Source organism: Phocoena sinus, chromosome 19 (assembly GCF_008692025.1).
Source record: "Phocoena sinus isolate mPhoSin1 chromosome 19, mPhoSin1.pri, whole genome shotgun sequence".
Classification (NCBI taxonomy): Eukaryota; Metazoa; Chordata; class Mammalia; order Artiodactyla; family Phocoenidae; genus Phocoena; species Phocoena sinus.
Genome location: NC_045781.1, coordinates 40,153,080 through 40,174,821, shown reverse-complemented (window position 1 = coordinate 40,174,821; position 21,742 = coordinate 40,153,080). Strand labels below are relative to the sequence as shown.

At 54.5% G+C, this 21,742-nt stretch overlaps 2 protein-coding genes across 17 annotated transcripts in view; one reads left to right on the top strand and one right to left on the bottom strand.

The window, feature by feature from the left end:
* Window positions 1-10,290, top strand: part of KCTD19 (potassium channel tetramerization domain containing 19) — a 32,323-nt gene extending 22,033 nt beyond the window's left edge. For 2 of the 7 annotated variants that reach the window (XM_032613681.1, XM_032613680.1), the window contains exons 6-15: window positions 2,357-2,517; window positions 3,795-3,898; window positions 4,372-4,514; window positions 4,706-4,789; window positions 5,059-5,170; window positions 5,567-6,194; window positions 8,168-8,359; window positions 8,537-8,691; window positions 9,024-9,125; window positions 10,039-10,165. In XM_032613681.1, coding sequence (XP_032469572.1) covers window positions 2,357-2,517; window positions 3,795-3,898; window positions 4,372-4,514; window positions 4,706-4,789; window positions 5,059-5,170; window positions 5,567-6,194; window positions 8,168-8,359; window positions 8,537-8,691; window positions 9,024-9,125; window positions 10,039-10,152 — 1,795 coding nt within the window. In that variant the 3' untranslated portion in view covers window positions 10,153-10,165. Of the gene's footprint in view, window positions 1-2,356; window positions 2,518-3,794; window positions 3,899-4,371; window positions 4,515-4,705; window positions 4,790-5,058; window positions 5,171-5,566; window positions 6,195-8,167; window positions 8,360-8,536; window positions 8,692-8,911; window positions 9,225-10,038 lie in introns of all 7 variants that reach the window. The other 5 variants (XR_004346989.1, XM_032613678.1, XM_032613677.1 and 2 more) reach the window with 5 other exon arrangements.
* On the bottom strand, window positions 1,664-19,910 carry PLEKHG4 (pleckstrin homology and RhoGEF domain containing G4). Of its 10 annotated transcripts, none has more exons than XM_032613666.1 (22): window positions 19,790-19,910; window positions 19,303-19,354; window positions 17,215-17,924; window positions 16,977-17,072; window positions 16,778-16,901; window positions 16,595-16,688; window positions 16,433-16,507; window positions 16,233-16,349; window positions 15,977-16,075; window positions 15,735-15,883; window positions 15,444-15,582; window positions 15,233-15,349; window positions 14,876-15,058; window positions 14,118-14,620; window positions 13,796-14,042; window positions 12,985-13,074; window positions 12,679-12,900; window positions 12,416-12,586; window positions 12,164-12,341; window positions 11,671-11,787; window positions 11,288-11,524; window positions 10,269-11,200 (listed from the first exon to the last, which is right to left on the bottom strand). In XM_032613666.1, the coding sequence occupies exons 3-22, from the start codon at window positions 17,714-17,716 to the stop codon at window positions 11,070-11,072; spliced, it is 3,591 nt and encodes a 1,196-aa protein (XP_032469557.1). In that variant the 5' UTR covers window positions 17,717-17,924; window positions 19,303-19,354; window positions 19,790-19,910; the 3' UTR covers window positions 10,269-11,069. The 10 variants fall into 10 exon arrangements, 7 of the variants coding, with proteins under 7 accessions (XP_032469562.1, XP_032469557.1, XP_032469558.1 ...); XM_032613667.1 differs by lacking the exon at window positions 19,790-19,910 and adding an exon at window positions 19,619-19,651; XM_032613665.1 differs by lacking the exons at window positions 19,303-19,354; window positions 19,790-19,910 and adding an exon at window positions 18,273-18,411.
* Between the last annotated feature and the right edge of the window lie 1,832 nt (window positions 19,911-21,742).

The window sequence follows — 21,742 nt, the reverse complement described above, 5'->3', positions numbered from 1 at the left end:
ACCTTTCTTGAGGAACCAACCTGGGGCCCTGCCCATGAGCCAGAGATTGTGTCCTTGGGGACAAAATGATCATTTAGCCACTCCCACTACCCACACCAGCACCACCAAATTTGGGCCTCGGAGGAGAGGCCTGGTGCCAAGGTATAAGGTTCCCAAGGTTCAAAGGTCTCACACTGTTTCATATTTCCATCCTCTGTGATCTATTGCTCTGGTTCTAGCCCTGTGCTAGGTCTGAGGTGACCAGGCCAATCACAACACTTAGGGTGCTGGATAGTCCCCCTCCTTCAAAGGTCCTCCCCACAACCCTTGGGAGGCTCACTGACACACAGAAAGAGCCAGGGGTGAGCCCCCCCGCAAGAAGCAAGGCAAGGCAGGCTTCCTGGAGGAGGTGATACCTGGCCTCTGCCTTGTGGGATGAGCTCAGAATGTTCCCATTAGTGCAGGGGCATGGATTCTAATCCTGTTTTTTTAATTAATTTAATCAATTAGTTAATTAATTAATTTATGGCTGCGTTGGGTCTTCGTTGCTGTGCACGGGCTTTCTCTAGTTGTGGCGAGAGGGGGCTACTCTTTGTTGCAGTACATGGGCTTCTCATTGCAGTGGCTTCTTTTGTTGTGGAGCACCTGATCTACGCACGCGGGCCTCAGCAGTTGTGGTGCACGGGCTTCAGTAGTTGTGGCTCGCGGGCTCTAGAGCACAGGCTCAGTAGTTGTGATGCATGGGCTTAGTTGCTCCGCGACATGTGGGATCTTCCCGGAACAGGGCTCGAACCCATGTCCCCTGCATCGGCAGACTGGTTCTTAACCACTGCACCACCAGGGAAGCCCCTAATCCTGTTTTTTGGGGGTTTTTTTAGATATTTGCCATGTATTTCTTCTTAGGTCTTTTTATTTAATTAATTAATTAATATATATATATTTAACATCTTTATTGGGGTATAATTGCTTTACAATGGTGTGTTAGTTTCTGCTTTATAACAAAGTGAATCAGTTATACATATACATATGTTCCCATATCTCTTCCCTCTTGTGTCTCCCTCCCTCCCACCCTCCCTATCCCACCCCTCCAGGCAGTCACAAAGCACCGAGCCAATATCCCTGTGCCATGCGGCTGCTTCCCACTAGCTATCTACCTTACATTTGTTAGTGTATATGTGTCCATGCCTCTCTCTCGCCCTGTCACAGCTCACCCTTCCCCCTCCCCATATCCTCAAGTCCGTTCTCCAGTAGGTCTGTGTCTTTATTCCTGTCTTACCCCTAGGTTCTTCATGACATTATTTTTTTTCTTAAATTCCACATATATGTGTTAGCATACGGTATTTGTCTTTTTCTTTCTGACTTACTTCACTCTGTATGACAGACTCTAAGTCTATCCACCTCATTACAAATAGCTCAATTTCGTTTCTTTTTATGGCTGAGTAATATATATTTTTTATTTTTGGCTGTGTTGGGTCTTCGTTTCTATGCGAGGGCTTTCTCTAGCTGCGGCAAGCAGGGGCCACTCTTCATCGCAGTGCGCGGGCCTCTCACTGTCGCGGCCTCTCTTGTTGCGGAGCACAGGCTCCAGACGCGCAGACTCAGTAGTTGTGGCTCATGGGCCTAGTTGCTCCGCGGCATGTGGGATCTTCCCAGACCAGGGCTCAAACCCGTGTCCCCTGCATTGACAGGCAGATTCTCTACCACTGAGCCACCAGGGAAGCCCCCTAATCCTGTTTTATAGAAAGGTAAACAGGTTCAGAGTAGGGCAACTCTCTTAGGCTCACTAAATACACTGGTACCAAAACTAAAGATAGAAGTGGGTTTTCCTGAGCACCTGGGGAGAGGGTCAGCCAACCCCAAACACTGTCTTACCCCAAAACTCTCATTTGTGGCCCACACCATCCATTTCTCCCGGAGATGTCCCACCCCTGATGTCACAGGGCACAGAGGGCAAAGACAAGTGCCTTTGGAGGTGGGGGGTTTCCTGGGCATACAAGGTATCAGTAATCTCCCAAACCGTGACAGGCTGCCACATAGTGACTGAGATGTCTTGGGCAGATATTTATGGGGGCAAAAATGGAGTGACTGGGCCCTGGCCTGGATTCTGGAACCTGAGACAGGGCTTGGAGGCTTGCAATTAGTCAATTTAGAGGACTTTGCTGAAATAGGTCAAGCTCAGCTGCAAAAGGGTGAGCCTATGTGTCCAAGTATACCCCCCTATGAGACGTCATCAGAAACCAGTTAAGGAAATGATGTTAGTGGCCACAGGCTTGAGTTAGTGTAAGGGCAAGACATTCTCGACATGGAAGGGTGACAGGCTGGACTCCCTTGGGGTACAGTGCTGAGGCTCTCTGTGACAGACCTTTCCTCTGGGCAGGAACTGGCTGGGGACTTGCCGGCTGCCCCTGACTGAGACCATTTCTGAGGTGTACGAGCTCTGTGCCTTCCTGGACAAGAGGGACATCACCTATGAGCCAATGAAAGTGGCTCTGAAGACTCATCTGGAGCCGAGGACTCTGGCACCCATGGATGTGCTCAGTAAATAAAGAAGCTTCTCAGTTTGAATTCAACATCAGAGGAGGGTCTAGGGGATCACAGAGGAGAGATAAGGCTGGCTAGAACCAGGAACTGTAGATGGAACAGAAAAGGAAAGCTAGACTAACATCTGTGGGTTTCGCCTAAAAGGAAACTTTCCTGTTAGGTGACCCCTCCCCACCCCAAGCCCACAGGTAGCCTCAAGTAGTCCAGGCTGAACTGTGCAGACTGACCCAGTTGGGGGGCCACATGGGACCCCAAGGGCATGCCTGCTGTGGCTCTGGGAGCCGATGCTATGCCCATTTGGTCCTCGCAGCCATCCAGGGAAGAATGATCCCTGGGTCCATTTAACAAAAAAAGCAGAGGCTCTGGGAGGTAACTTGCTTATATTACTAGATCATGGTCAAGCTGGGATTTAAATCTGAGTCTAAAGCCAATGTTGTTTCACCAGCTGCCTATAACTGTTTCCTAACAAAAAGTGTTTTAGATCAATTTATGCTATATTACTATCATTCAGCAACATTCAGTACTTATTTGAGCACCTACCATATACCAGGACAGTAGATAACACTAGAGGTACAGAAGAGAGCAAAACAGACCCAGTTTCTATCTTCATGAGGTTCACAATCTATATACCTCTTGGTTATATCATCTATTTATATACCCTTCATTCATTACAAAGCTCATTAGAAACTGGTTCTTAATACAGAACAAAGCCTAAATCTAGTCACCCCAGGAAAAGGGTCATGAGTTCATCTTCCCAGAATAAAGCCCCATTCTCCAGACATGCCTTGAGGCTTGGTCTCTATAGAAGTGATAGTGATTTGATGAGACGCTGGCTCTATGATATTTGCCAAACCATAAGCACAAACATACAGAGGGACTCCTAGCTCCGGTCTGAGTGGCCATGTGGAAAATTACACACCCAGCTAGAAACCAGAAGCAGTTAGCAAGGTAGGTAGAAAGGTACATTAGCCAAGCTTTCTTGGGAGAGGTGGGCCAGGGGAAGAACAGTGCCCTTGGGGTTGGTGGCCCTCCCCCAACCCAGAGTCACCAGCTGACCCTCCAAGCTGCTATTGACACCCAGGAAACCATATGGTGAGCCACAGGGAAGGCCTGAGGAGCAGAAAAGGTTGATGTCAGGGATTTCTGCTGCTTCTCAGACTAGGCAACAGAATATGACTGATGAAGATATTGTGTCTTAACATGTAATGGACAAAATGCCCTACCTAATTTCCCTTCTGGCCACGTGATGTGTTCCCTCTCATTGGTTTCCTTAGATGAGGAGTGGACGGCAGAAATCACTGTGTATTCCCCTCAACAGATCGTCAAAGTTTATGTTGGAAGCCACTGGTATGCAACCACCTTGCAGACCCTGCTGAAGGTACTGCTGGCCTGAGGCTGCCCTCGTCTCCTTTTGGCTTCTGCGGCTGAGAAGAATCTGTCACCTGACCCATACACAGCCTTCAGCACCTGATTAAAACAAGGACCTTCCCTCTGCTCCATGGCCCAAAGTGCTTTTATTGTATGAGCAGCATTCTGGGAAGGCTTTTAGGAGTTTGGGTAGGGATGAGGCCAGTCTGAGGGGCCTGGACTGAGCAGGACATAGGGTGAGGTTCCAGATGCCTCAAGAGAGTGGTCTAGGAGCCAGCAAAACTTGAAGCAGAGATGATGTGCTTCTCCCTAGATGCTCTGCTCCTCATTATGGCTCCTTGTGGCCAAAAAGATAAGGAGATGGAAATCCCAAAGCCTCTGCTCTAGAATGGTTAGGAAAATGAAAAGAAGGCTGACCTGCCCCTTAATAAGCATGTAGCCCTTTAACAGACTAACAAGAGTCTGGTGTCCAACCCTTTGCAGTATCCAGAACTGCTGTCCAACCCTCAGAGAGTGTACTGGATCACATATGGACAGACCCTGCTGATCCACGGGGATGGCCAAATGTTTCGACACATTCTCAACTTCCTGAGACTTGGAAAACTATTTTTACCATCTGAATTTAAGTGAGTGAAGGAAGGAAATCATATAATGAAACCCTATCCCTCTTCAAGACGGAAATTTGAGTTTGTAGCCTTCAGGGAGATTATATTATTTCCAACATGTGAACTGCTGTTCAAGGCAGCAGCTCTGGAGGCTTATAACCCCACCCACACTCCCACCCCAGATGCCCAGTGCGACATCTTGTCATTTGCAGGGAATGGCCCCTCCTCTGCCAGGAGGTGGAGGAATACCACATCCCGTCCCTCTCAGAAGCCCTTATCCAATGTGAGGCATACAAGTAAGGAAACTGCTCCTGACACCATGTTCTAAAGTTTGAACCTTTATATTCCTCTTGGGAATCCTGTCCTAAGTCTCACCTCCCAGTAGGACCTGTTCTCCTTAGAGTTAAGGGGGTGGAGCAGGCCCAGGATTGGGCAGGGACCTAAGCAAAACCCTTTAAAGCCCCTTCTACCCTGCTGTCTAGTTAACTCCCAGCCAAAGGGCAGACCTGGTCGATGGACTAGTGGAAGCTTCTGCTTACTAACCAAACCCTCTTGGAGTCTGCAGGTCATGGATCCAGGAGAAAGAATCTGGAAATGAAGTTTTTCCCATCAGAAGGCTGCATGTGGTGACAGAAGGGCCAGGGTCACTGGTGGAGTTCAGTAGAGATGCCAAAGAAGTAAGTCCCAGCATTCTTTGGTTTGGTGTTATCCTGAAAGAGCATCAGCACAGGGCTCAGAGGGCAGACCGCTACTGAGGGCTATGGCAAAATGAAAGAGCCGGGCCTACATGGCTCCTGGCACAGTGACTGGTTTCTGAACCTGGAGGGAGACACCAGGAAATGCTGGCTGCCTGTGGCCTGGGATGCTGATATGTCCCTTTGGTGTGTGAAAGGACCCTGGGCTGGTACCACCCCCACTCAGACTGAGCAAATATCAAATGTAAGACCCATGTGGGGGATGGGATTGTTCTGGGTAAGCAAGTGAAGTCTTAGAGACCCAGCTTATGAGATCTTGGGTAAGGCTTCGATGTGGAAGCACAAAATGCACAGAGCTGCTGTGCCCTCCCTCTCCAGACCACAGCTTGCATGCCTATGGAGTTCCAAGACTGCAGTGACAGGACTCCACGGAACAAGGCCAAGGAGACCCTGGCCAGGTCCAGCCAGATAGAGGAGGCTGAGCAGTACTTCCGGACAATCCAGGTGTCCCTATGCCGAGGTGCCAAGAGGGCGGGTAATCCCAGCACATACTCACACTGTCCTGGTCTATGTGCCAACCCTAGACACTGGGGGGCCCACCCTGAGAGTCCTCCCAAGAAGAAGTGTACCACAGTCAACCTCACACAGAAATCTGAAAGCAAAGACCCTCCTGTCACCCCCATGCAAAAACTCATCTCCCTGGTAAGGGAATGGGACATGGTCAATTGCAAACAATGGGAATTCCAGCCACTGCCAGGCCCCCCGAGCAGCTCCTTGGAGGAAGCCACCCTGAAGCTCCCCTCAGGAGGTGAGGCTGTTTCCCAGCCCAGCACCTCAGCTTCCTGGAAAGGCCATTACACAGCCTCAGAGAAGGACCCAGGCCCACAGGCAGGGGCTGGAGCTGGAACCAAAGACAAGGAGCCAGAGCCAACTTTTAAGCCATACTTCCCCATGAAAAGAGCTGTCACCTTGAAGGACTGGGGCAAGCAGAGCCCAAAGGAGAGAGGTGAGTCCTGTCCCATCCTTGACCTAATTCTCATTTACAACAGAGAAGGCAAACCTTGGCCAAGACCACAGAGTGAGTCAGTGATTAAGGGGGAACTAGAGCTCTGCACTCACTGATGCCAAGCAGAAGACCCAGAAATGACAGACACACTGGCATGACTTGGGGGCTTGAGAAACTACTTGAGGCATATGGGAGGAAGTGCCTATAAAGTGATAGGAGCACAGAGAAGGGTTGGGGGCTGAGGAGTCAGCAGGGGAAAGAAGGAGAAGCCTTGGGTGCTTGAGGAAACACAAGTCATGCGTCTAGCAGCTGGAGACCAGGCTTCACATGAAGTGATAAAGAGATAAGGCTGAAGACATAAGGAAATCAGGACAGGTCTTGTGGGTCAGGTTCAGGACCTAGCAGTTTGTTCTGATCCTAAAGGGAGTGGACAGCCACTGAAGCATTCTAAATAAGGAAGCAAGCAGTCAGGTGTGCATTTAGAAAGTTTGTTCCAGGGCAGAGGAAATGCAGCAGCAGGAGGATACGTGTTAGAAATGCCAAGATCATTCTAGATGAAACAAGTTAGGCAGTTGGAAGAAGCAGGAAAGTATCAGGCCAAGGAGGGGGCAGGTTTCTGGTTTGGGTGATTGCAAGGGGGTGGATGGTTACTGAGGTAGGAGGGACAAGAGAAGTAGGACTTGGGGAAGATGACACATTGCATGTGAGGTACTGATGGACATCCAAGGGGAGAAGTCCAGAAGACAGGAGGGTATATGGGGACTGGGCTGAATAGACAGGTGTGTGTGTGGTGGGGAAGTATGGAGCAGCCCAGAGAAGTGAGCTGAGAACTGCTATGACGGACTGTTTCCTCTGCTCCTTCAAAGTCCTTCCTCCAGTATTCTGTCATTTTCCCTTTTAGTGGCTCAGGCCCTGCTTGGAGGTGTCTTCTTGGGTCCCACCTGTGAGCCTCAAGTTGGTTTCTCAAGCATATATTTTTTAAAATTATTTTTGGCTGCGCTGGTCTTTGTTGCTGCACACAAGCTTTCTCTAGTCGTTGCAAGCTGGGGCTACTCTTAATTGCAGTGTGTAGGCTTTCTCATTGCGGTGGCTTCTCTTGTTGCGGAGCATGGGCTCTAGGACCGTGGGCTTCAGGAGTTGCAGCATGCGGGCTCAGTAGTTGTGGCTTGAGGGCTCTAGAGCACAGGCTCAGTAGTTGTGGCGCACAGGCTTAGCTGCTCCGCGGCATGTGGGATCTTCCCGGAACAGGGATCGAACCCAGGTCCCCTGCATGTGCAGGCCAATTCTTTTTTTTTTTAAAATAATTTATTTTTGGCTGCGTTGGGTCTTTGTTGCTGTGCACGGGCTTTCTCTAGTTGTAGCGGGCGGGGGCTACTCTTCATTGCAGTGGCTGGGCTTCTCATTGCAGTGGTTTCTGTTGTTGCAGAGCACAGGCTCTAGGTACGTGGGCTTCAGTAGTTGTGGCTCGAGGGCTCTAGAGCGCAGGCGCAGTAGTTGTGGCACGCAGGCTTAGTTGCTCTGCGGCACATGGGATCTTCCCGGAGTAGGAATCAAACCTGTGTCCCCTGCATTGGCAGGCAGATTCTTAACCACTGTGCCACCAGGGAAGTCCCTCAAGCATATTCTTCAGAATGGACATGCATCAGCAACTCCCCACAAAAGCTCCTCTCATAATTTTACTAAGATTTCCAGTCCCCAGCTGGGTTATCAGCTCTATTTACTACCAGTCCTAGTTCAACAGAGGATTTGGAAAGTTTCTTGGAGTTCTGAAATTCAGGATTTGGCTTGCAGTGATTCAAGGGCAATGTAGAGAGGAGAGCCAGAACATGCCCCTGCCAGTCCAGGGTACCACTTCTGAGAAGCTGGAGGCAAAGGCTCGTGACTGACTGTACTGGTCTGTTGCCAGAGGTCTCCTCCCTGCTTGGGCTCTGAGGTGGCTTAAGGAGAGCCCTCTCCCCATGTTGTTTCCACAGAAAGTCCTGCCCCTGAGCAGTCTCTGCCTGAGGCCAGTGAGGTGGACAGCACAGGGGTCATCCTCAAAGTGACCCACCCCCCCGTGGTGGGTAGTGATGGCTCCTGCATGTTCTTTGAGGACAGCATCATCTATACCACACAGATGGACAACCTCACACACATGCCACCCACAGCCAGCCCCCAGCCCCGAGGTAAGGCTCTGGAGCCATGCCTGGCCCTGCACTTCCTTGTGGAGATGCCTGAGCCCTCACCCAGGGTACTTCAGGGATACAGTCTCCCTTGGAAGCCCTACACCTCTCCCTTACTCTGGGCTGGCTCTAAGGTTCTAGCCGTGGCAGATGTGGCCACATCCACTCTCTCCTCCACAGAGGTGACTTTCCTGAGTTTCTCTCTGTCCTGGGAAGAGATGTTTTACGCACAGAAATGTCACTGCTTCCTGACTGACATCATTCTGGATTCCATCAGGCAAAAGGACCCCAAAGCCATCACAGCCAAGGTGGTCTCCCTGGCCAACCGGCTGTGGGTACGTGTGATAGGCCTCAGGCCTTGTTCCTTCTCTACTTTCCCTTGCCTCCACGGTAAGTAGGCAAGACAAGAGGAAGCAAGCCAAGATATGGGGTCAGGGGAATAAGGGGGAGAGATCAGGGGCAGAAGGACAGGGACAGGGAGACAGGGCAGCAGCATCTGGGCCAAGCCTTGGCCAAGAGGCAGTTTGAACTGATAGTATCCTCTGACCTCTGCAGCTCCTGCAGGCCCAGGGAAGCCCCTGCTCTGCATCCCACTCTGAGGGGCTGGGAGCAAATGTGTGTCACACTGCTGCCCCCAGCCCTGCCTGACTGTGGGCTCTTCTGGCAGACCCTGAACATCAGCCCCAAGCAGTTTGTGGTGGACTTGCTGGCCATCACTGGCTTCAAGGATGACCGGTACACCCAGGAACATCTGTACAGCTGGGTGGAGGTGAGGGCCTCCTGCACCCCACTGGGAATGGCGACCCTCCAGATGCCTCAGGTGTACACTGTCTTGCTGCATGAGGGCCAGGCCAGTGCTGCCCAGAAGGCAAGACGGGCAAGACCTCTAGTCTCTGGTCCCAGGGAGGGAGGAACAATGGATGAAATTAACCTGTCTAGAGTGGTCAAAAAGCAGTATTCAGGCCACTGGTTTTTGTAGTTTTCCTCCCATTTTACCAATTTAGCCTTCATCACTAACAACCCTGACTATACTCAGGGAAGCACATTCTACAAGCTCAAGGTTTTGGGGTGCTGAAATCCGAGAAACTACTGGGAGTCAGATAGATGTTTTCAATGACTGATACCAACTTCACCTACTCAGCCATGATGTCAGTACTTTTGTACATTCCTTTTACACTTAAGCTGCTTTAAAGCAGTTTTTACAAAGAAAAGGAAAATGTTCAATAAGGGCAAAGGAATGACTCAGGTTCTTTGTTTTTTGATTCCTTAAAATAATTTTAGGATTCACATTTTTATTTTAACATTGTAGGTGAAAAAGATTTAGCTAATTTTTCATTAATCTGGCATTTCTGTAATCAAGTACCTTACTATAACATCTTTCACTATAAACACAAAAGTGCCAAGTTACTATCCTCTGCCTAGTCTTTTGAGTGGAATGTGAAGTCAGCATCTACGACTAGAAAGTGGAAAACCAGTGGCAGGAAACATGCACTTTTGGCCCTCTATTCATTCTGTTGTGTTCCCTGGTAGCCACTCGAAACCACAGGTCTGTGAGACGCCTTTAGGCAGAAGTGAGCTCAACAGCATCAAGTAGCCTTGCCTTGACCCTGCCCCGACCCAGATAGGAGGACCCCATCCACACAGCCAGGAAGTCAGGAATAAGACCAGCCTTTTCCTTCCAGCTCACGCTGCCATTTGCCAGGAAATACGGCCGCTGTGTGGACCTGCTCATCCAGAGGGGCCTGTCGAGGTCTGTCTCTTACTCTCTCCTGAGCAAGTATTTACAAGATGGCTAAGGTACCCAGAGAAGCTGACCCACAAACACCCCATCCCATCACCAAGGTTCATTTTAACCGGGGATGTCCCCAGAATGTGTGTGCCCGTCCAAGGGTGTGTTAGTTTATTTTTTATTATAAACAAAGAATAAATCACAAGTCAAGGGTCTGGACTCCGTCTCTGAGACACCAAAGACCTTACAACCAGTGAAATAATCTTAAACTGAAATCTATTCAAAAAGCTTTCAATCAATATAACCAAACTGACCCAGGAAAGAAGGGCCTGGACCTAGGGAGCCAGGGCAGACAAGAGTCCAACAGGGATGAGCTTGGCTTTGAAACCAGGGGTTGGGAAGCAGTGGCTAGGAACCCACCTGTATTCCTACTGAGGGGCCACCTGTATTCCTACTGAGAGGTGGGGCAGCCCAGTCACTAGATGTCCCACCAGCCTACAGCATAGAAACAAACACCCACCCTCTGTTCTGGGTGGGAACAACTGGGGTGGGAGCTGGAGACGGGGAAAGAAAAAGGGGACATGAGACCAGGGCCCCAGAATCAGGGTGCTCATTTAGGCTCTGCAACCAGCATCCCCTGGAGAGGTCCCTGCTGATCTGTCCAATGACACAGACATCAGAAAGGGTAGTCAACAGGGCTGTGCATGTGGGCTGGAAGCGACCCAGGTGCCACCCATGGCCTGGTCATAGCAGATCTTGAGAGAGGTGATGTTCCTTGGATCTAGCAACTCCTGGAGCCACTGCCCACCTTCAAGCCCAGGCTCAGACCTGTGGTGCAAAGCTAGGCACGAACATGTATTTCCCTGGCTCGGGGTCCAGGTGGGGTCTCTGAGGAATGGCTCTGACCTACCACCCCCATTTCCACCTAAAAGCAAGGCAGCCATAGGCCCAGGCAGGGCTGAGAAAGGGCTGGTGGGTATAAGGCTAAATGGAACTCACATAGGACAAGTCCTCCAGGCCCCTGCCCAGGGCCTGCCCTGACACACAGCTGCTGTCCGAGCCACTGGAGCCACTGGCTGACGGGCACTGGGAGGAGACCTCTGAGTCCTCAGGAACTAATAAGGGAGACTGGGTGAGCTGTCAGCAGAGGAGGCCCAGACCCCAAGCCATGCCCTCCTGCCTCTGGCCAAGCCCAGACCTACTCAAAGATGGCTGGCTGCCCAGCTCAGCTTCAGTCTCCAGTACTGCTTCCTCTGGGAAGCTGGTGGAATACAGGGGCCAGCGGAAGCCCAGAACAGCTGGGTCTCTGTACAGATGCAGGTTGAGGGACCCCAGTACAGAGCAAGAAGCAGGATCTTCAGAAAGGGAGCTTGAGGCCCTCAGGTAAGGGCTGTCATAGTCAAATGGGGCCACAGCAATGGAGGCCCGAGAGCGAACTTCTGTATGAGAAAGAGGGTCAGGTTGGGACAGGCCAGAGCCCAGGTGGGCCAAGGTCCTGAGGCGAGCGCAGGCTAGGGCTGACAGAGGTCCATGTTGCCGCCTGTGCAGCTCTCCTCACCCCAACCCCCTGCAGCCTGCCTGCTACCTTGGCACTTCAGGATATAGTTGACGGTGCGGTCGTTGATAGCTTCTTTGCTGGGGGCGATGTCCTGGAAGGCCTTGTTCCCCACACCCAAGGACACCATCTCAGCCATGCGCACCTCTGGGTGGAGAGTGGACATCTGGACATGAGCCCAGCCCTTTATCACTCTTTCCCCTTATATTAGTCTCTCCTGTACACCCATAGCCTGCAGATTGTCCTGTGTGCTGAGCCTTTCCCAACAATCCCATGAGGTGTCATAATTCTCTTTTTAAAGATGAGGCCTCTGACACTCAGAGGTTAATACTGTGTGCACATTCTGAGACTGACTGCAGGACTGCCTGACTTTGGAGTTCTTTCCCCTGCGCTGGCTGCTGCTGAGGGACCTTTTCCACCCTCCCAAGTATTTCCAGGTCCCTAGGCCCTCCTTGGGGCCCCTCTGGGACAATGTAAGCTCTCCAAGGAGGGGAGTGTGGGGTGAAATGGGGCAGGGACCCACCCTTGTTGTGGACAGCCTGCCTCCAGAGCAGGCGGGAGATGTCAGCTGTCCAAGCCTGCTTCGTGGCCAAGCTGGCAGCTTGTAGCACAAAGGTGTCCCTGGCCTTGCGACGGCGAAACCAGACCTCAAAGCGCAGGTTGCTATCCCCAGAGCACTCAGTGAGGCCAAGGTCTGCCATCTGTGTGGCCAGGAAAGGAGCTTAGTGAGGCACTGGGGGTGCAGGGGGTAGAGGGAGGGGTTGGGTGGGCCTACCTTGAAGGAGCGCTTGTAGGCAAATGTGTCGATGCCTTTGGGTCCTCGGCGAGGCTTGCTGAAAAGCAACAGCTCCTCAAAGAGGAAAACACGACGCAGGGACTTGTGGCGCCCAGAGCACACCATGAACTCATCCTGTCGGACCAACTGCCCCTGTTCCTTGAGGTTGACCTGCCAAGTTGGGGCCCAGTGGGTTCCCAGCCTCTTCTGCCCCCTCCCTTCACACCCACTGCCCCTGCCCACCACAGCCTGCGATGACTCACGTCACAGCCCTGGATGGCATCCATGGCTAGCAAGTCATTGCCGTGTCGCAGCTGGAAGCGCACGAGGCTCTGGGCAGCCCGCAGGGCACTCAGCTCTGGCACGGTTCCCCCGCAGGCCCGTGCCAGCTCTTGCAGCAGCAGTGTGTACTTGCTCATGCGCTGGATGGGCTTCAGCAGATAGGAGGCCAAGTCCAAGTGGTCCCCCAGTGCTTGCTGCTTGTCCTGCCAGGTGTGTAAGAGACCGTCAGGGAGCTTCAGGTTACCTGCTCCATCCCCCCCTCCCACTACAGTCTCACGCTCACCTACCCTGAAAAAGATGTGACCATAGCTGGTCATCAGGGCATCGGAGCATGGTTTATTCTTGCTGTAGAGTGCGTACATCCCAAACTGCACCCTCTGCAAAGATACACAGCTTGGTCTGGTGCAAATGGGCCAGCATCCAAGGGGGCCAAACCACTCTCAGTTTGGGAGGACCAAAATGCCTAAAGGTCCCGAGGAGGCCTCCCCACACAGAGCCAATGTGCCCTGCTTTGAATGACGGGTAATCTGGCAAGAGACACTGTGCGGAGAGGGGCTTGCCCTCAGGCCCTCTGGGGAAGAAGTCCTGCATACAGCTTTGCTGCTCCCACAGCTCTGAGAGCAGTGCTCTAATCTCACCTCACCTCAGACTACACCTTCCCTTGCTCACTACACTATGCTACACTGACTTCTCTCTTCCTTGACCACTGGGCCTCTTTCCTGCCCAGGGCTTTGCACTTGATCTTTCCTCTGGGTGGAATGCTCTGACTGCAGCCCCTCCCTCTGGCCTTAGCTCAAACATCAGCTCCTCTAAGCGGCCTCTCTAATTGCTCTCTCTAAAGGGGATACCTCTGCCTTGCTGCTAACTCACAATCACCTATCTATCCCATTTTTCCCCCGTAACCTCAACTATAACATGGAATTATCTTTTTTACTTTTATGTCTCCTCTACTAAACTAAGAGCACCCTGAAAAACAGGGACCGGTTGGTCCTGCTCATAGCTGTACCCATCACAGGGCCTGACCCCAAGCACGTGCCCAGTAGCTCTCTGTTGAATGTGGCAGAATCAGCCAGGGCCTGTACGGCCTGAGGAGCTTACATGGCGCAGGAAAGCATAGGCCACCCGGGGTGGGTGCTGGGTACAGGCCTCCAGCTCACGCAAGAAGAAATGGCGGTGGAAGTCCCGCAGCTTCTCCAGGTTGCCAAAGAGGTGGGTGCGCTGGCCACGGAGGCCCTGGGGCACATCAGGGCGATCCAGCTCGGGGAAGTAGTTCTCCATGGTATAGTCAAGAGCACGGACATACTCCCGCTCTGTAGCCACCATCTCCGCCAACACCAGCTGGAGTCTACCAGGTAGGTGGAATCAGGACCCAAGACATCTGCCCTGCCACACTGCCCTCCCCGCCCTGCTCACTGCCTACCTGTTGGGACTCCTGGGTTCAGAGCCACCTGGCAGAGGCATGGTGGGGCATGACCCTGACTGGGCACCAACTCCAGCCTCTGGTCTTTGGCAGGCAGCCACAATGGCCTCATGGTGGCAGTGGTGGGCAGATTCTCTGAGACTCAGTCCCAGATTCCGATCAAGGCTGTATGCCTTCCTCAGGGGAGGGGTAGCAGGTACAGCCAGCACCCGGCTGACACACAAGCTAGCGGTGCTACCTGTCAGTGGTGGCTTCACAGCAGCTTCCAACTTCTGGTCCAGGGCCAGCCAGGTGTCCTGGCACCGCGCCCAGGCCCAGCGGCACTCCTGGCGGATACCCTCAGATCCCAGCCCTGTGGCTAGAGCCCACATCTTTCGGAAGTGGGCAGGAGGCAAGTCAGGATGCTTGGTCCAATGCAACTGCAGCCGTTGCAGCACAACCCCTGGGCGTTCCTGTTCCAGCTCTGCCAACACCCGCTGCCCCTCCTCAGCCCACATCAAGGCCTGCAACACCAAAGCCAGATAGGCATTGAGGAAGGATCCCACCAAGACTGCTGAGCCTTCTCCTCTACCTCCCCCCATCCCCACAGAATGTTGGCCCCAGGCTGCATCCTCAGTGGTAGGATTTTGGGGTCAGACTGAAGACAAGAAAAGAAAACAGGCAAGGTATACAACAAAGCCCAAGCTGTCGTACAGCCAAGCAGCCGCCCCTCTGGCTTCACTGACCGCCTGGAGCCAGGGGTGGGACCCCTCACCCACCTGCTTAAAGAGCTGCAACAGCTTCTCAGCATCCGCCAGCCGCTGCCGCCGCTGGGCTAAAGCCCTACAGAAGTCAGTCAGCTGGGCTTGCAGGGTCAGAAAGCGGGCCCCAGCGGGGCCCAGTTCAGCCGCATCCCAGCCAACCAATGGCTGCAGAAGTTTGTCCCCTCGCCTGACCTGCTCCTGGAGACAGAGACTGGGCTCACCAAGCCCGGGCCTGGTAGTGCAGCCCGCGAGCCCTGGTCTTTTCCACAGATGTCTACATGTCCTCATCAGTCACTTCTGTGAAGACCTTCCCTCCACCCCCAACCCATTCCCCTCTCTCTCCGTGCTCAATGAACAAGTAACTAAACTCACCTGGGCAATTCGGTCCAGGTCCCCAAAAGGGCCTTGGGCCTGAAGCAGCATGTCCAATGAGGGTTCCCTTGGCTCCTCAAGTGCTGGCCAACCCACCTGCTGTAGCCACACTTCAATCTGGAGGAGTACAAAGAAAGAAAAGAGAGCTGCTGTGGGGTAGGGGTGATGCTTGAGACGAAAGGTGACGCCCACCTGGGCAGATAGTTCTCACCTGGTGCAGCTCGCCCTCCTGGGCCTCCAGCATCTGGACCAACTCCAGTGCTTGTACTCGCTGGTTACTCTGCAGGGTCAGTTGGTGCAGCAATCCATCCACACGACCATACAGCTCCTCAACCTCGTCCACTGCAGGCCTGGTGCATGGTACATGTCTTAGCACCCCTGCTGAGTGTCTAGCTCCACTCCACCCTGTCCTAGGACCACAATCCTGGCTGGTTCTGAGCCAGCCACTGAGTCCTTGGCATGGGATATGGTGGGCTGGGGAAAGATTTGGGCTTGCACCTACCTGTAGTCTGGGCTCAGGGTCACCTCTGGAACCTCCTGCTTCAGCCATGCCAGCTCCAAGGCTCCCTGGCACTGTAGCCATGCCAACTGAGGTGAGTCTAGCACATGCTGCATCAGGACCCGTGCCTGCTGCAGCAGCCGACCGACTTCCTGTGATTAAGGGCAACAGGCAGTGGAGGTGTGCATGGGAGAAGAGGAAGAAGATAGGGAGCATTCGGGGAGGTGCTGAAAGGAGACACTCACCCCAGACTCCATGGGCTGGGGCACAGCCTTCATGCTCTCAATGGCCCCCTGGAGCAGGGCACAAAGCACCCGGCAGCTCTGCTGTAGGGTTTCCAGACGCTGTGAGCAGAGGCAGGCATGACCAGGGCAGTGCACAGTGCTAGTCCCAGGCATCTTGGATCCCAGGCCACTGCACTGCTCAAGCCAGCCCAGGGGAGCCTCCTCTGCTGGCCAGATTGCCTGCCTACCCACCCTATGCCCCTCCCAGTGCACTGACCATCCGGAAGCCCAGCCAGGCCTGGTGGCAGTAAGGCAGGCCTCCTCCTAGTGAAGTGGGCAACCCCGAGGTGGAGATGTGGGTCAGCAGGCTCTGATCAGAGGACAGCTGTTCTAACTGAAGAAAAAGAAGATGTAGTGGACTCAGGCCTGGTGGGGAAGTGCCCCACCTCCACCCTGGCCAAATGGCTCAGTCCCTACCTGCAGCCCTGAAGGCACCTCCTGAGGCATCTTTCCCATTAGCAGCACCTGGTGCACCGACCCTGGGGCTGCTTCCTGCAAGGAATCTGAGCTCAGCCCTGCTCCTAACCCTATAAAAAGGGTTGTGAGGGGGAAAGAGGAGAGCTATAATCCTGTACTCACTTGCAGCTGGCTGAGCCCCCAGAAGAGGGAAGAGATTGGGGAACAAATTCGGGCATCCACTAACACGGTCAGTCCCAGGGCCTGTACTTTGGGCCTAAAGGAGCAGGCTTTGGTTCAGTATCTGTTTCCACAGCCCTGCCATCCCCTTGCTCAGGTTCTGTCCCCCAATCTCCAGCCCGCAACCTGGGGATGCTTCGCAGGTAGAGCAGGAGGCGGATGAGTTCATGGCTGCTGCACTTGGGGTGAAGCCAGGCCGGGTTATGGGCACTCAGAAGCAGCACTGCCCTGCCTTCTACATCCCGAGTGCCTGTGCGGAGAAGGCAGTGAACACCTGCACAATCAAGTCACCCCACCTCTTCTGCCTCTAGTGTCTCCCAGTTACCTGGCAGGGCAGCCAGGCCACTGGCAAGCAGCTCCCAGGCAAGGTCTTGGGCCAGGAGGCAGTCAGTGGACTTAAGGAGCCTGGATCCGTTGGGGTCTTGGGAAGGAAAATGGCTCGGGTCTACATTGGGCCATTTACCCAGAGACCCCTACGTGAACTTGGGCTTTAGCCTGAGTAGAGTCAGAGGCCTCCCCACCTCCAGGTACCCTCACTCCCTTCCAAGACTTTCCTTCCTTACCTGCCTCCAGTAGCTCTGATGATGTCTCAGAAAGATCCCTGAGGTTCACAGGGTCACTGTCCAACCCTTCAGGGTCCAAGCGGATTGGCATTGCCCTGCCTGAAACTGAGTCCCCTGCCAAGCCTCCTCCTTGGCTGTCATTCTCTCCCTGTGCCAGACTAAGGTGGGAGAATATTGGGCATAGGAGGATCTCCATTCCAGAGGAGGCTGGTTCCTCCTGCTGGACTAAGGAACCTCCTAAAACACCCCTCTGGCCATCCCCCGACCCATCTGCAACCTTCTGTCCTGGAGTTGACTGAAGCTCACCAGGCAGAGGGCTGCCCTGTAGCCCTTCCCCCTGGGCTGGCCCTGCTGGTGGGCTCAGAGGATTGGGGTCCTGCATCTGGAGAGCAGGTTCCCCCTCATCCCAGGCATCTCTGAAACTGCACACAGCAAACCTCCAGTCGGTGGCGTGGCCCTGGGAGGCTGAGGACTCATCCCCACCCTCCAGGGGCCCTTCCATCACCCCTTCCTTAAGGGTGGGCCTACTCCCGGCAAGTGGCAGAGGAGCTAAGCCCTCGGTGTGAACTGAGGTCTCAGCTCATCCAGGAAACAGGTTGAAGATGGTCGGGTAGGGCTGAGCGGGCGATGCAGGTAGAAGGCACTAGGCCATAGGAGATGCCAGTCTTGGTGCTCGGCTCAGGGAGCGCAGTCAGTGCCGCAGTTCAGGCCTGAGGAGCGGGGAGAAGAGCCGGTGTCTCTCCCCCCCAGCTCACGGCTCGCGGGTCCACGCTCACTTGGGCCTTCGCCGGGAGCGCCCCAAGCTCGAACGCTCACTTGCCGCCACGCTGGGCGGGCCTACGCAGGTGGGACGCTCACGGGGTGGGCGGAGCGCTGCCTCGTGCTCGTGCTCCCGTGGGCCCAGCCGACCCTGGCGCCCCCCTCCCCCCGCCACCGGGGGACTCGCGCGCCCGCTCCCTCCCTCGCTCGCCCGCCCGCCCGCCACGCTCACGCCCGGGGTACGCGCCAAGGGGAACCCCGAACCCGGGAGGCCAGGCAGCCAGAGCCCTCGAACGTACCACACCGCCGCCTCGACGGCGGGTACGGCGCGGCGCCTGGCGTTGACGGGCGCCGCCTCCTGGCCGCGGGGGCGGGAACGACTGCGACAGAGGACCGGGCGCCACGCCGCACCGCCCCCTGGGGGCCGGAAGACGCAGCCACAGCCCACCCGCCAGGCCCGACGGCAGCCGCCTGAGCCGGCCGGAAAGCGCGAAAACGCGGGCTCTTGCAGCGCCCCCGGCCCATCCACTCCCTCGTCCCCCGCGGGCCCGGACGCCTCAGCTTCACCGCCCTCCCCCGCGCCGCCGCCCAAGCCCCCGCTGACTCTGACTTGGCTTCTCAGTTCGCCGGTTGGGGCAGCGACCAACGGCCTTCCCACCGCGCCTGCTCAGCGCGCCGGAAGCGCTCCCCCGCTGGGGAAGGCGGCGAAGGTGCGCGAGGGTGAGTGAGCAAGGGGTCTGCCTGGGGCTGAGGGAAGGGGCTTGCAGGGTGGCGGCGTAGGGGAGGGGGCGCTTCTGCTCTTGAATGCACGCAGGATGCGGGGAGCCCTACCACAGCCTCCCTCAGCAAGACAAGGAGCACTCGTTCCTGTCAGCTGGGAGAAGAAAAGTGTGGGCCCAGGGGCCCAGGAGGCCTCTAGGATGACACCCTAAACCCAGGCCAGCTGCTTGGTGCTGCTGGCAGCCAGTAGGGGTATCTTCATGGAGGGTGGGAGGGAGGGGCCCTTCCGTTGCAGACTCCATCTTCCTTCCAGTCCTCAGTCCCAGGCACCAAGAGCCAGGTTGTATTATGCCATGATGGGCTGCTGTTTGGGTTAGAGAGAAGGAGGAGGCAGGGAGGGGGCTCTGTGGTGGGAGCTGACCCAGACCTGCCAGGAATCCACCAATCCGCCAGGCCCAGCCCCACCACTCGCTTGCGCTTGCGTTCCTGCACTTCTTTCATATACACTCCCTCCCCAGCCCCACACCCCTCCCACAAAATCCCACCGAGGAGGCTGAGACTGAGGTCAAGATTCTGGAACCAGAGGGCCAGCTTTGCTTTTCCACTTACCTGATGGGTGAACTCCAGCAACTCAGTTGTCTTTGAGCCTCATCTTACTCACCTGTAAAAAAAAAAAAAAAAAAAAAGAAGAAAAAAGAAAAGAAAGTCATTCTTTCCTCCTGGGATTGCCCCGAGAACTAGGAAAGATCCTGTATGTCGAAGGTCCCCTTGCTGCTAGCTCTTGGGTGGTGTTCGTGTCCTGCCCCTCATTTCATCCTCAGTTGGGGGACCCTGAACTGGTGAAAGTCACTTGGACAGTTGACCTGTGAGATCTCTCCCAGCTCTGAGGTGTGAAGTCCCTTTGGTGCATGTGGGCCTGCTGTACCATAACATGCTTAGGCCCTTGGTTCCTTGTGGGGAGAGGGCAGTGGGTGCAGTGGCTTCCCTGGCTCTAAGGTAGTCAGCTCCTTCATGAGCCCAGGGAGGCTGCCAGAGGAGGGAACCTGGGCATCAGAAGCAGGCACAGAGGGAACAATAGCAGTCCTCCCCTCCCCACCATCGCAGCTGCCACGTCAGCACCAAGTCCAGGTTCTCAGAGCAGCTGCCCAGGAGCCTTCTTCATGAGGGAATCTGGCTGTGAGTGAGGAGCCTTGGAGTTGTCCTGCTCCTTCCCCAACCCCCAGCAGGCCCTTTCATCCCACCCTCCTCTAGCTTCAGCGAGCATCAGGACCAACCTTGGCTCCCTCCCCAGCTGTCCTAGAGCCACCCCACTGAGTCACTGCCTCCAGCTCCCTCCCTCCCCTTCTGCTGCCCACTGTCTGCCCACCCCCACCCACCAGCCAGGCACCCTGTGAGCCCTAAGAGCTGGTTGGACCTGCTGGCAGGCACATGTACCCCTCCAGTGCTAAGAGAGACCTCAAGCCACAGGCCATAAATGACCCCAGAACCCCTGAGCGCAGGCAGACAGACTGATTCAGCAGCAGGGCCAGGCCTTGGTTTATTCACTCTACATAGAATGTATGCTGTAAGCTTTGCGAAGACAGAGACTGTGTTTTATCCACTTCCACTTCTATACTTCTAGCACCTAGCACAGGGCCTGGAATAAATGTTGAGGGGTGCCTGAGACTGGTCGCACTACCCCTGTCCTGAGATGCCCCATTTATGAGCCAGGTGTAAACCAGAGTCACAAATGGAGACAGATTCAGAGGCTCGGTCTGAAAGGGATGCAGAAGAGGCAAAGAGCTGCAGGATGCACAGCCCCAGGATGGCAAAGATACAGATAGAAATGGGGACAAACTGAGCCTAGTGGGGAGCACTGGAGGCTGGGCCTGGAGCCAGCCTGTGCCAATGACCACAGCAGGCTCTGTGGGCTGAGCTTGCAGGACTGAACAGTGACTCATGGGGCCCATCTCTGTGGCTCTCCTGGCAGCAAAATCTACTCACAGCAGCCTTTTCCACTGAGATCATAAAATGGGGATAGGCCTCCCTCCCCTGCCCCTTCCCCAGCCTTCCCTCAGCTTTGCATTTCTTACCAACATGACTCAACCAAAAATGAAGTGGGAGCTCTGTGCCTCAAGGAGCCTAGTGATAAGAGATCCACAATCATTGCCCTCATTCCATCCCAAACCTTGCATACCCTTTTTAGTACTGCCCCAGACAGTTAAGTTGACACATACCCTAAACCCTCCAGATCTCTCTCACCTCTGGCCTGAATAACTCCAGACTCCTTAGTGTGGTCTTCAAGACCTTCTAGAGGCATCACAGCCTTCCTGACCAGCTCTTACACAGGCCTGGAAAACTCATCTGATCACAAGTCTTGTCTCAAACTGTCTCCTGTACCTGGTATGCCCATGTCCATCTCCCCAGGTCAAAATCCTTCCTCCTTCAAGGCACTGGAGGCCACTTCTGCCATCCTGCCTAGTCTGGTGGTGACTTGCTTGCTCTCCTGCATCCCAGGTGCCTGCCTCCTCCCGGCTGTGCTCACCTGCTTTCTTACCCTCAGTCTGCTCATCTCTGACCAACCCTATTTGCCTGGAAGTACCCCTTTTACCCAGCTCCAGGCCCAGGAGCCCCTCTGCACCCCTCTCCCCTACACCATCAGTTGTCTGATGGTGGGGATTTTATTTCTAAACCTTTCTAATCTTGTAATTTTTGAAGGATGTGGTGTCTGGACCACCTTCCTCTGGAGACCTGGTTAAGATTACAAATGGCTGGGCTCCCGTAGGCCTGCTGAGTCAGAACCTTTGGGGTAGGCCCAGGAATCTGTGTTTGACAAGCTCCCAGTGATACTGAGGTCTGAGAATGGCTGCCTGCCCTCTTCAGCACAAGCACCTTCACATCCCTGGGCTGCTGGAGGAGCCTCCCAACAGGTCTTCCATTTCTAGCCTTTCCTCCTACCAACCCTTCCTCCACGTGGGGTTTCACACATCTTCCACCTGGCACCAGCTACATTCGAGCTCCCTAATGCGCATCACTGCCCGGACTCCCCAGATCATAATTCTCCAGGCTG